This window comes from Danio rerio, chromosome 13 (genome assembly GCF_049306965.1).
Source record: "Danio rerio strain Tuebingen ecotype United States chromosome 13, GRCz12tu, whole genome shotgun sequence".
Classification (NCBI taxonomy): domain Eukaryota; kingdom Metazoa; phylum Chordata; class Actinopteri; order Cypriniformes; family Danionidae; genus Danio; species Danio rerio.
Genome location: NC_133188.1, coordinates 26,439,908 through 26,453,832, shown reverse-complemented (window position 1 = coordinate 26,453,832; position 13,925 = coordinate 26,439,908). Strand labels below are relative to the sequence as shown.

General features: G+C 35.0%; 2 protein-coding genes across 10 annotated transcripts in view; one reads left to right on the top strand and one right to left on the bottom strand.

Moving 5' to 3' along the window:
• khdrbs2 (KH domain containing, RNA binding, signal transduction associated 2) overlaps positions 1-9,461 on the bottom strand; it is a 130,830-nt gene extending 121,369 nt beyond the window's left edge. For 8 of the 9 annotated variants that reach the window (XR_002459813.3, XR_012388697.1, XR_663203.5 and 5 more), the window contains exon 1: positions 9,190-9,461. Coding sequence is in view for 3 of the 9 variants with exons in the window: in XM_073919978.1 (XP_073776079.1) it covers positions 9,190-9,280 (91 nt within the window). In the remaining 6 variants the exon portion in view is untranslated. 9 annotated transcript variants of the gene reach the window in all.
• Positions 9,080-13,925, top strand: part of si:dkey-103j14.5 — a 51,355-nt gene continuing 46,509 nt past the window's right edge. Inside the window, exon 1 of the mRNA XM_073920878.1 lies at positions 9,080-9,314. The gene's annotated coding sequence lies outside the window, so the exon portion shown is untranslated. The remainder of the gene's footprint in view (positions 9,315-13,925) is intronic.

The following is a 13,925-nucleotide window of genomic DNA, read 5'->3' as shown; positions in this document are numbered from 1 at the left end:
GTTTCTAGTTTCTTATATAGGTACTGTTATGGAGACACTGGATTCAAATGTTTATTAATGCCCTTCTGGGGATAACATGTATTTACGAATAATTTTCAGTCACACCAATCAATTCACCAACCATAAACCACCTTGCATTGTAAAATACTATACGAATTAAAGATCTACATCTAGTAAATAAAGTAAATACAACTCAATTTAAGGCCCTTTTACAGTATGCAAACTGAATTCAGACAAGCTTTCGTGTATTCATACAATGCCTATTTCTTTAAAGAAATTGACTAAAAAGTTGATGAAATAGGAAAATATTGAAAGACTTCATCATTCTCTTCACCACCGGTGAACCACACAGTATATTAGGAGATATTTTAGGATCCACTTCTGCATTGCCTTCAAAAGCCAACTCGGAAAAAAGCACTGTTATGAATTCAGATGTTCCTTGATGCCTTCCTACCTCCATATTCTAACAACAAAGGGCTTTTTTCCCAGTTTTCACAGCCATTAACTCCAGGAAGGCAGCATGCCAAAGAATCATGAAGCCGAGGGGTAAAAATACAGTAAGGTGGCTGGCAAGCCTGAGAGAAGTAATGGGTATCCCCTCCAAAAATCTGGAAGTGTCACAATTCCAGTAGCTCACAGCTAAACACAGTCTTTCTTAGGCCTCCAGTCACTAGTACAAACCATAAAAGAGAGCTGATACGTGGCTTATTATTTAGAACAGGTTATCAAGCCATCTATCAATTTCAGCTGTAGTGCAACATCACCATATTTATCAAAATATTAAGGTAGCTGGCATTAACCTATTAGCCTGCACATGATTACTCTGTGATAGAGAGCTGAGGCTTGATAAGTTTTAAAATGGGAAGCTGTTACGAACAGCTGATCCTATCAACATACCCATTTTAAATAGCTCACACTCTACATACTAATGTCCAGGGGATTGCGGTAGTTGGTCTATCAATGTCTGCAACGATGCAATCTGCAGGTCATATTTAGTTTGCAGGAGAACTAAATCAAGTTAAAAGGCTGCTTATGTAAATGGAAACATATCATTAAACATTCATTCCATCTTCAGACACGTTAATGATTTCATTTTGTCAGGACAAGGTTACTGCTAAATCACACATTTGATCAAATGCATATATTAGCACTAATTTCAGACACGTGGAATCACGCATCCTGCAGTGGACGTGTGTGTTAAACCTCAAACATGAAGAGATGCACTTGGATATTCTGATTAACATTATTACAAGTCATACTACAATAACTAATGATGGGTTATGAATCTCTGTTAGCCATAAGTAACGAATGGTTAACAAAATTGTAAGCAAGTTTCAATTTGCTCATGATTGTATAGTAAATGTTGGAGTTATTAATTCATTCATTTTCCTTCGGCCTAATTTCTTTATTCATCAGGGGTCACCACAGCGGAATGAACCGCCAAGTATTCCAGCATATGTTTTACACAGCGGATGACCTTCCAGCTGCAACCCAGTACTGGAAAACACCTACTGCATTCACACACATACAGTACAGCCAATTTAGATTATTAAGTTCACCTATATCGCATGTCTTTAGACTGCGGGGGGAAACCGGAGCATCCAGAGGACTTCTAGTTGTGAGGCGACAGTGCTAACCACTGAGCCACCATGTCGCCCTTGTTGGAATTTTATTATCTTGTAATAAAAAGCAGTTTTATATACTGAAAAATGTAGGTGAAGGAATCTAAATCTAAACTAAACTATAAAGATTACTGTATTGCAGTTTGAGCACGTTATAATCTTGTGAAGCCAATTTGAGCAAACATATCTTTCATAATCTTCTAATATCATTTTGTTTCTGCCAGCCTATAACTGCCAGTGAAAAGGAATACTAACAGAGGGCTTTCTCTAGATATTGCATCCTTGGTTATAATAATGAAGGGTGATTGATTACTGAAATATGACACTCATGCTGTTCTATATAATTAAGAGCGTGGTGGTGGAATTTTCCCATCAGGCACAGCAATGCTTGAGAGTCATACATGACTGTTTAAACCACAAGCTAATTCTATAGCTTTGAAAAAAGACAATAGATGCACTGCAAAAGGCAGAATAAAAAATATTTCTACATTTTCTGATTACATTTTGTGTGTGTGTGTGTGTGTGTGTGTGTGTGTGTGTGTATTAAGTTTACCACAAATGCATGTCTGTTAACAAATGAGCAATTATTTTAATCATAGCAGCGTTTTGATTTATGTTTAGTTCTTAGCAAGATAACACTTCATTAAATAATATATTAAATAATCACGCCTTAGTTTTAACTCAATCATGTGTCATTGATTCCTAAAATGTTGTTGCTAAGCAGATATTTGGCGCCATACATTTCTTCCCTGTGAAGCTCTGTTTTTGAAAAATGGACTCTGAAGTGGATGCTGTCGCAGTCTGTCCTTTTCTAAAATAAGTAGTTTGCATCAAGTCACCTCTATAAAAAGCAATTCAGCAATGTGCTTCACAAGATCAAAATGACAGACTGGAATTTGAAGCACCCTCTTTGTTCCCCCATGAGGAACAGCTTATTCCAGGTTGGTGGTTCTCTTAAGTGGACTGTGCGCAACCTGAAAATCAAAGCATCTGGAAGCAGAAACTTGTAACTGCCTCCTTTAGCCAAAACGTCGCACACAATTTATGAGACAAACTTGTAAAACATTTTGATTTTTTGTGAAAAAATAATAATAATAAAACAATTAATGATGGGTGTAGATAATTTGGTAACATAATAATAATTTGGTTGAATTATTTACTGTTAGGTACTGTATTTGCTAATATGAACAACCATTGAACAATACATTTATTACAACATTTATAAATTTTTATTAACATTGGTTAATGAAAAAAGTTGTTCATTGTTAGGTCATGTTAACCTATGTTAAAAAGCTTGAATTTGGATTTTAATAATGCATTAGTAAATGCAGAACTATGATTAATAAGTGCTGTAAAAATATTGTTCATTATTAGTTCATGTTATTAAATACATTGACTATGATCAACTAATAAAATCTTTTTGTAAAGTAATTTTCTTATAACTTAATGCCACATTATGCCACTTATATTATGGTTACAACCTAAAGACAGTGTTTTCTTTCATCGAATGTGTCAGTTTTAGTCAATAAAAGGCTCATTTTTAGGACTATTTTCATTTGATGCATCTTTCCAAACATAGTTTTAGTACCTACAACTGTTTAGCTATTGATGCAGTTCCTGGAGAAGTGAGATAAAGAGATAGAGCGATACTGTATTGATTTATTGATTGATTGAGCGTATGTAGAGTCTTTGCTTCACTCAACAGTGTTCAGCAGCAGCATTTTTACCAATACCAAGACTTAAGTAGTGATCCATGAAATATAGGCTGTCCTGTTGCTATCAAACAATGAATGCTTATTTTTTTCAGTTGTCAACCGTATTATGTTTTAATCAGGCTAAGAGAATTTTAAATCAAGATTTTTATTTATTAGGACTTTACATTGGTTATTAATTTACATGAGCTACTGGTATTACACAAATAATTAACAGAATGTCAGTGCTTATCTTGTCTACAAGTTTACAGCTGTTTTTACCTTATTATAAAGAAATGTCATTAACATTTTTCTGTTTTCCAATGCCATTAACTTCTTTTCTGTCACAGAAAAATATATATTGATACAGTTGTGGGGATTTGCTGGAAACATGTTTTGTGAATGTGTATGGTTCTGTATGTAAGTGTGTGCCTCTATGCTTGTGCGCATATGAGAGAAAGAGTAGGAAAAAGAGAGCATGTGTTTTATATGCATTAATACATCATATTGAGGGGAAACATTGATTTAAAATATTCTTTCCTGTAGAATATTTAGTCTTGTTGTTTAATTTATTTATTTGTTTGATCTGTGTCTATGGGGGGTTTGTTTTCTTTCTTTTGTTGGCTGTACACTAAAAAAATATAGGTTCATATAGGTTCTTTTTTGCCAAACAAGGTTCAATAAAGAAAACCTTTTTCATTCCTCAAAAGATTGCATAATCTGAAAAAAATGGATCTTTGAATATTAAAATGTTCTTCACACTATAATTTTTTTTTTTTTTTTTTTTTTTTTTGAGAACTGATAACTGAAAAGTTTAGGCACCCAAAACGGGTTCTTCTATGGAATCACTGCAAAAACTCTTTAGATAAAGGACTGGTGTAATAACTGAAATCACCTCACAAAATCATTTGGAACTAATGCAGTAAGATTCTAACTGGAAATAATGCTAAACAGAATCATGTTATAACATGAATCTAAAAAATTGTAATATATTTAATTCAGGAGGCGTCACAGAGGCGCAGTGGATAGCATGATCACCTCAAAGCAAGAAGGTCACTGGTTCGAGCCTCGAATGGGTCAGTTGGCATTTCTGTGTGGAGTTTATATGTTCCCTCTTAATGCTAACTTTGTAAATATTTATCGATAAGATGCTTATGATAAGCCGTTGTTTGTTTACCTTCAAGCTCTGCTTCCTTCAGTTGCTTGACGTGTTGCATGTGCCCGTGAAGGAGTGAGCACCAGCACACACACATATTAGTACATCTCAACACGCGAAAGTGTTTCTCTATGTTTTCATCAAAGTTATTTACAATAGTTATCTATCCACAGAGTTTGTAATGTAGTCAAATGTTTACAAATACAAGCGCAGCCGTTTAGAGGTCATTTCTGGTTAATGATGTCAGAACCGGTATTTTGGAATGGATGTGTGAATGGTCGTTTCGGGAAAAATTCCGTAACGTCCTCCCCTGTGTGAACAGCGCTTTTTAAAATTTACCTGTAAAGTTGTTCCGGAAATTTTCTGCATATTTATCAGTATCACTATGTGAAAGGGGCTTATGTGTATGAATGAGTGTGTATGAATGTTTCCCAGTGATGGGTTGCAGTTGGAAGAGCATGTGTCATGTAAAACATATTCTGGTTAAGTTGGCGATTGATTCCGCTGTGGTAACCTCTGATTAAAAAAGGAACTGAGCTAAAAAGAATTTGCTTAGAAATATTTGATTCACATTATATGATGAACTCCAGAGTTAAATCTGCTGCAAGGTAAATGATCTGCTGGAAAAAAGCCAAAGATCAAGCAGATTATCAAAAGCTACCCTGTATTTCCTCAAAAGAATAAACGATCCTCTAAACATCACTCAATCAAAATAGATCTTGATAAGTATGCCTTATTTTTTTCACATTAAAACAAAAAGATTATTTATGCAATTGAAGATCTTTCCAAATGAATATATTGTACTGGAGTTGTGCAGCTTCAGTGAAGTCTAGACATTAGAGATACACAGCAGGCACGGGCCATTAGCTAAAGTGCTTACTCGTCAGTTGTTTCCAGGCCTCCTGGTGTTTAGGATAAGTTACGCTTGTATTGATCGCCGTTGTAATATTAATCACTTCCCTCTTAAAGGGTGTGACAAATTTTGTTCCAAAATAAGTAAGCTGTGGAGAACTCCTTGCCTGAACTCTTCTTTAACCCAAACTTTGAGATTGAAACATTTGACTTCAGTTCTCTCAATATCCAAGACAGCGTCGATTTTTAAATCTTTAACATGAAAGCACAAGTCAAAATGATCTGTTCATGGACCAGAGACATTTCTGTGTTAAAGATTCTTGTGTACTTCTCACTGGCCCTAAAGGTACATGCAGTGCCAAAAGGACTGACTATCATACAACATTCTGAAATAAATAAAATATGTGCTCGGGTAAATAAACACTGGCAGGGTACCAGTGGCTCAGCATGAAATGTAACAAACCACCAGCTTTGCTTTTTAAAGCCTTGCCACTACTGGAACAGCCTAACTATTGTTCAGTGTGAGAGATAATCAAGTTCAACATTTTATGTCTTTTATCCATTTGGTAATGAAGGGCATTATTTACATCATTGCATAAATATATAACAGCTAAATATGCCAAAGAAATTAGATTCAAATAAATACAAAATACAGGTTTTTCTTCTCCTTGTCTTGTGAAAAACACTAAAAAATGAAGTCACTGGATGTCTTCTTAGATTAAAAGTGACCCACAGGAGACCAAATATCATACTAGAGTGCCACTAATTACCATTAATTCCAGTTCAATAAGTATTTTTGTGCCTAGGCAAAATATTCTGACTAAATGATGGTGACGTAAGCAATATGCAGGATTTCATAACCGTGGCCAATTAGGTTCATTTGAAAGATAGCATACAAATGACTTATTATCCCTTTTGTGAAGAGACGTGTTATCTTGATTCTTTTTAAGATTGTGGCTAATTATTTTGAGGAACATAAAGAGGTTTTACTGGACACGTTTGTTACCCTTTCCCTTTTCAAAAAACAGTTTCAGGTTCCAGATTTTCAGGAGCAGAATTACCATCTCATTTGCCTCTACGAGCTCTCAGCTGGAATATATTGCTGGTTTGATCACATTCATGTGAGTAATCAGAGTAATCCTTTAAACAATGCCGTATTGTCATGTGCTTGAGTAAAGTTTTTTTCTTTTTGTTTACGTTATGTGCAAATGAATGTGACCTCCATGGATTGATGCAACACAAGATGACATGAACTGTATGAACAGATGCTGCAGGTATTCCGAACATGTGAGAAACTAAATGACTTTGCATGTGCAACATTAATTTAACACGCATTATACATGTTTAAAGTGTTTATTTACATTTTCCTGGACCAGATACAACTGTTGTCATTTAATTACATGCATGCTTATTCAACAGCGCACACCCCACTGTGCTCCCCTGCACTTGAGATAATCTGAGCCAGTGTGAGTACTTTGTAATAGCCGTAATTGCCTCTTAATTACTCTGCTTACTATCTGATGAGTTGTCAAGGACTGCTTTAATCTTATCCCAACTCTACAAACTTCTGATTATACGCACTGCTACCATGTTGGAGTGTCCTTATGACCTCGCACACGATCACTAGGGTAGGCAATGAAATATTTAAGCAACTCTCAGTGCTGAACATTAAATCAATAAAGATAACCTAACATTTGACCAACAGACAAGATTTAAAGGCTAAAATTTATAAACGTTTTTTGCAACCCAGGCTCGTTGAAAATACGTGCCTTGAGCTACGTTTTGCAAAACGTAAAATATGTTGCTCTGGTTACATTTCGTTAGTTTTACAGATAAAAAATCCATAAGAGGGTGCTGTCTATGTGTTTGTGAATCTGAAATACATTGCTTAAGCTGTGTTTCGTTGCAGCTTATGCAGTACATTTTGTACATGTTCATGAGAAGGCTTATTATCATTCATTCATTCATTTTCTTTTCGGCTTAGTCCCTTTATTAATCAGGAGTCGCCACAGTGGAATGAACCGCTAACTTATCCAGCATTTGTTTTACGCAGCGGATGCCCTTCCAGCTGCAACCCCACACTCCTATACACTTTTGCATTCACACACATACAATACGGCCAATTTAGAACACCTAAACCACGTTTTTGGACTTGTGGAGAAAACTGGAGCACGGGAGGACATGCAAACTCCACACAGAAAGCCAGGGCTCGAACCAGCAACCTTCTTGCTGTAAGGTGATCGTGCTACGCACTGCGCCACTGTAATGCCCTGGGCTTATTAGGTCAATAATAATCGATGCTTAATTAAAACTTAATTTGATCTTAAATTTTAACATATAAAAGGCATAACCATACATTATAAAAAAAAATAATTCAACCAATTTATTTGGGTAAATTGTGTTCCTGACACCACTAAGTAAATTTGGAATTGTTTTGTACTTTTTAAAGATAACCTCCATTATCAAAAGGTCAACCAATGCTTGATAAAAAATAATAATAATTCATAGCATGAAGAAACAATATATACAGTTGGAGTCAGAATTATTAAACCCCCTGAATTATTAGTCCCGTTTATTTTCTTCCTCAATTTCTGTTTAACAGAGAGAAGATTTTTAATGCATTTCTAAACATAAGTTTTAATAACTTATCTCTAATAACTGATTTATTTTATTGTTGCCATGATGACAGTAAATAATATTTTACTATTTTTTTCAAAACCATTCTATAACAGCTTAAAGTGACATTTAAAGGCTTAACTAGGTTAACAAGGCTAACTAGGCAGAATATGGGTGTTAACGATGGTTTGTTCTAGTATCTAAAAAAGTATAGCTTAAAACTGCTTTAATTCTAGCCAAAATAAAACAAATAAGACTTTCTCCAGAAGAAAAAAATATTATCAGACATACTGTAAAAATTTCCTGGCTCTGTTAAACATTATTTTGGAAATATTTATAAAATAAAAGGGGGTTAATAATTCAGATTTTAACTGTATAATCTAACCTTTTGTGCTCTTTTTTGGACCTGTATTTTAAAAAACGATGCTCCATGCGAATTTTCCGTCGCTATCGGTTTTTGGGCTGTGCATGCGCACAAACGGCATGTCAATCTTCTATATAATAGGCTACATTTTTATATTACAAAAAGAGAGTTTTTTTAGACGTGATTTTGAGATTTTGAGTAGCCCACAGAAAGTTAAGATAAAAACAACTTTTGCAATATTTGTCTTTGTTTAGAAATATTCAGGAATTCCTTTAATGTTGTTGTAAAATAAGCATATCGATTTATATGACACATAATTTGAGCTTAATAGATCAATTACACCACGCATTAATGAATGAGCTGGATTAACACTACAGGTTTCATTATAGAAACACGTTCGCCAGCTTTCAGTTACTACCTGAAATTTAGCTAATTAGATTCCTTTGTTAAAACACAAGCGACAGATCACGTAAACTTTTTTTAGCCAAAAATATTATTTTGTGGTTCATGCAGCAAGAAAATGTCTCTTTATTTAGCTCATAAGTTGAACAGTGCCAAAAACTGAAAAAGACATTCCTACACATTCAAAATATATACACAAAATATATAAAAAAAGACCGAATTTGCCTGCTCGTTTTATAAAAAAAAAACTCGTTTTATTAAATAAGGATTATTTAAAAACACAAATAAAGAACATAATCACCTGACAGGCATGATTCATTGTTACGCGCTAGAAATATTGGCGTCTATATATCAGTTTCATGCATGATTAATGAATATTGTATACGTGATAACGCCAGAAACACTGTACAGCAGCGACGCCACAGCAAACAGAGCCGATCCTGAACATGAAGGCAGAAGCAGATCTTAGTTTTTTTTTTTTTTTACCTTCAGCCAGAAGGCGCATCGCGTGCACGAACGACGCGTCCAAGCTCTCCTTCTCGGCCACGAGCTCCGGCAGGTACTTGTCCTGATCCATCACTGAAATCCTCTCCTGGGCACCGCGCGTGCAGGTGAGACGGCCAAAGTGGTGAGTGATGGAATGGGTGTGTGAATGTTGCGTTTAAATAGACTGCGTAATATCGGGGAGGGATCGTGTGGTTTTCGCGCGCAACGTGGAAGATATCAATGCAGTGCACTCATCTCCTGGAGTCTCTGATGGAAAGCCTCCCTCCTCAGAGTCTGAATCTGTACTCTCTCTCCGCCCAGCTCTATCTGGATTGGTCATGGCAGGGAGCAAACTGCATGCAAATGTCAGATATCGTCTATAGGATTGAATAGGGCATTCTGTAAACTTAATGCTGAGCTGTCCATGGTCCTGAACTCTTCATAGATAATATGGTTATTGTGTTGGATCTATATGCATGTTTGCTTTAGAAAAAACATTAGGCAGCTAGCTCATTCGAGCCCCTCCAAGTATTACTGAAGTACAGTTTTTTTGCTGTTAATGGTTCTTAGTATGCTAAAACAGGGGGTTTTAGTCTTTTAGATGCCCTGGACAATTAAATATTCATCTATGTTTGAGGAACTATTATCCATGAAATGTATCATGGACATCTGGTTTCTTGTATAAAAACCAATTAATACTTTTAAATTGAGAAACATTTGATCACGCTTTATTTTTAAAAGTACAATTCTTGCTATTAACAAACCATTGACTATGACTTGTAGCTCAAACTCCCAATTTGCTTCTTCATTCATTCATTCATTTTCTTTTCAGTTCAGTGCCTTTATTAATCTGGGTTTGCCACAGTGGAATGAACTACCAACTTATCCTAATATATCTGGATGCAGCCTTTATGATGCAAGCTCAGATTGCATCAATCAGCGATGCAATGTCAGGCACAACACAATCAAATGGAGCGAGTGACATCACTGTGAGGTGTAGGGTTAGAGGAGGGGTTAGGTGAGCCCATTAAAAAGCCTTAGATGCAGCTACCAATTGCACTGCACCAGGTCTGCATCCAAACCCTTCTCACTTATCCAGCATATGTTTTTACACAGCGTATGCCCTTCCAGCTGCAACCCAACACCGGGAAGCACCCATAAACTCCAACTGTACATTCACCTTTAGCTTATTAAATTCACCTCAAACCGGAGCACGAACACGGGGCTCGAACCAGTGACCTTTTTGCTGTAAGGTGATTGTGCTACCCACTGCACCACTGTGCTGCCTTTTGCTTGTTATTAATAGTTACTAAATACTTAGGTTAAAGCAGTGTATATATAGATGTAGAATAAGGTCATGCTGAACATGTACTTTATAAATACTAATAAACAGTCAATATCTTAATAACAGACAGACAGCCACTATTTAATAGTGACAATTGATACTTAAAGCATTACCAAAAATTTTACTTTAATTGTCTGTTAATTTAGGGAAATGTCTTAAATTTTTTCTACTAATTTGCATAATTATTTACTTGTTTTAACCAGACAGCTTTTTTTATATCACATTTATTTACTTTAATCAGATGTTAAATTAGAATAATTTTTATTCTAGAGATTTAAAATTCTGAATTAGACTTACAAGAATGTGTTTATCTTGGTCAAATGGTTGAAACATCATTTTAATCCTTTAACCCTATATATATATTAGTTCATTTTTACATTTTCACATTCTCAAACATTTCCACTCACAGACCACAGTGCCCTTGCATTAAAGGGAAAGAAGATTTCTAGCTGAAACCTTGGTACTACTCATAAAATCTGCTACCATCAGAGAGACAGACAAAAAAACAAGCCAAATAAATTAATACCTGTGGTTCCTGATGACAAACTGAGGACTTTTGCAGCAGCTTTGGATTAAAGGTAATGTTCACATTATTGTACACTACTTAAGAAGTTAACCAAAGCCACAGTTATTACTTATTTATTTTTCATCTTTAATTTTTTTAGACACTTAAAGAGCTGGTGGATATCAGACTTGCACTTTGTGAATTACCAAGAACCAGCATTTTAGCTGAAATCATTACAAAAAAATCTACTAAATAAGAAAAAAAAAAACTCACCTACATCTTGATCATCATCTAAACTGAACTTCAACTCTGAAAACTGGACTGACACAGTTTCAATTTACTAGAACTTCTATGCAACTTTGACACAATCTACATTGTAAAGGCACTATAGAAATAGACATGAATTGAATTGATCAACCCAAACCCATGAACAGCCATTTTCCATTTTTTCCAAGATCTACCACTTTTATTTGAAAATAGAGTTAAAATATTTATGCTAATTGCAACTCTGCTATAATAAATATCCAGGACAAACACAAGTTTACCACTGCAGAGTTGGAAGGGAAATTTGGTAACGGCCACGAATACTAATCAGTGGATTTCCCATTTGCCTCAGTTTGCCAAGATGGATTAAGCTGTTGTGACAGACAGTCACAGATAGTGCAAACACACACACACACACACACACACACACACACACACACTAACACTTCGCCTAGCAGCTAAGCACATATGAGGGAGAAATACAGCCACAGAGGAGAAGGAGAGAGAAGACAGTGAAAGGAGGAAGAGGGACAGGACCAGCTTGCCTAATTAATAACTGAATGGATTACAGTGCTGTTGGCAAACATCTGCACCCCAAGTGTCATATTTACTGTCTGCCTGTGAACTATGAACATAATTACAGAACACTGGTCCACACAGAGACGGCGTTGAGCGCTAACGCAAGAAATGAAAAAGAGCTTGGCACTAGTAATCAAAAAGTGAAACATCAAGAAGTCTCGCGTGAATATGATTGATGGAGAACGTTCTGTGGTGTGAAGAGGAGGTTATGAGGATAAAGGCTTACAAAATGGGAAGCATGCTCATGCATTAGAGGGGGGAATATTTTGTGCTGGAGTGATATAGTTTAACATGATCATATGATAGAATTGTGAAGTATATAGGGCATTATCCATTTCTGTTGTGCAATGTTTTTCAGAGTAAATGTTTAAAAGAATTTCAGCCTAAATTTGTCATTAGAATCAAATCAGAAAAGTTTATACTTTTGGAATATATATCCAGGCGACGCGGTGGCACAGTAAGTAGTGCTGTCGCCTCACAGCAAGAAGGTCACTGGTTCGAGCCTCGGCTGGGTCAGGTGGCGTTTCTGTGTGGAGTTTGCATGTTCTCCCCGCGTTTGAGTGGGTTTCCTGCGGGTGCTCTGGTTTCCCCCAGAGTCCAAAGACATGCGGTACAGGTGAATTGGTTAGGCTAAATTGTCTGTAGTGTATGAGTGTGAATGAGTGTGTATAGGTGTTTCCCAGAGATGGGTTGCAGCCGGAAGGGAATCCTCTGCACAAAACATGTGCTGGATAAGTTGACGGTTCATTCCGCTGTGGCAACCGCAGATTAAAGGGACTAAACGAAAAAAAAAGAATGATTGAATAAATACATACTCTAAGAAATTCATAAAATGGAGCAAAATGTATTGTATTATTATGAAGGAGTCTTCATTAATACTTTTTGGTACAGGGGTTTTTCATTTATTTAGATTTTGTTATTGCATTATGTTATGTTTTATGGTCAATACAAATGTCTATGTATTGAATAGGTAATGTCCTCCCAAAAAAACAACAAAAAAAAACCTCTTGTGAGGGTAAACCGCAAATTACTACAATTTTACTTTAATAAAAGCAATCTTCAATTGAATAATAATAATTTTATTTGCATGTTTAGTAATGTTTCTTTTAGTATTTTTTATGGTTTTGGCATTTTATTAGTTGTATTATTTTATACTAGGGCTGCGCGATATTGGAAAAATCTGACATAGCGATATTTTGTTTTGCAGTGATATATATTGCCATATGAGTTTAATTTTACCATATGATTTGAATAGTTCATTCATTAATTTAGATTGACTGGGATGATCAAGTCTATTTTTCTGCAATTCATCTGCATAAAATATAATAATTTACAAGCATATATAAACAATGCTTTGAGACTTTCTGGGGAGTCTAACAGTATTCAAATAGCCTACAGAAATTGAAAATTGTCATCAAAGAAAAAATTGCATTGGTATCTTTGTCTTTTCATCTTTAAAAATCTGTGATGTGACTATTGGGAATACACACATTGTGATATTGATGATCAGATTAAATATTTTTCAGCTCTACTTCTAAACTAAATTTTTATAAGGGTTATCAGTGCTTTTATCTTTTATATACTCATTATATTTTTGTTGTGTTGTTACTTTTCTTTTTAGATTTTCTGCTATTTTTATTTTATTTACATGTTTAGTAATGTTTCATTTAGCAATTCTTTTTTATGGTTTTGGCATCTTATTAGTTTTAATATTTTATACTAGGGCTGCACGATATTGAAAAAATCTGACATTGTGATATGTTTTTTGGTGCGATATATATTGCCATATTAATATAATTTCAGATACACACTGTGATATTGTTGCTCAGATGATACATTCTTCAGCCCCTATTTTATACACACGCACAAAAAGAAAAAAGAAAACTTCTATACTTTTATAGAGAATAATAGAAGATGTATTATATAATAAATAATTATATAACATTTTATAGGCAAAAATTATTGTAATAATAATAAATAAAATACTTTTTAAAATACCAAAAATGCTTGCAGGCATGTTGGGTTCTTGTCTTAATTTCCTCA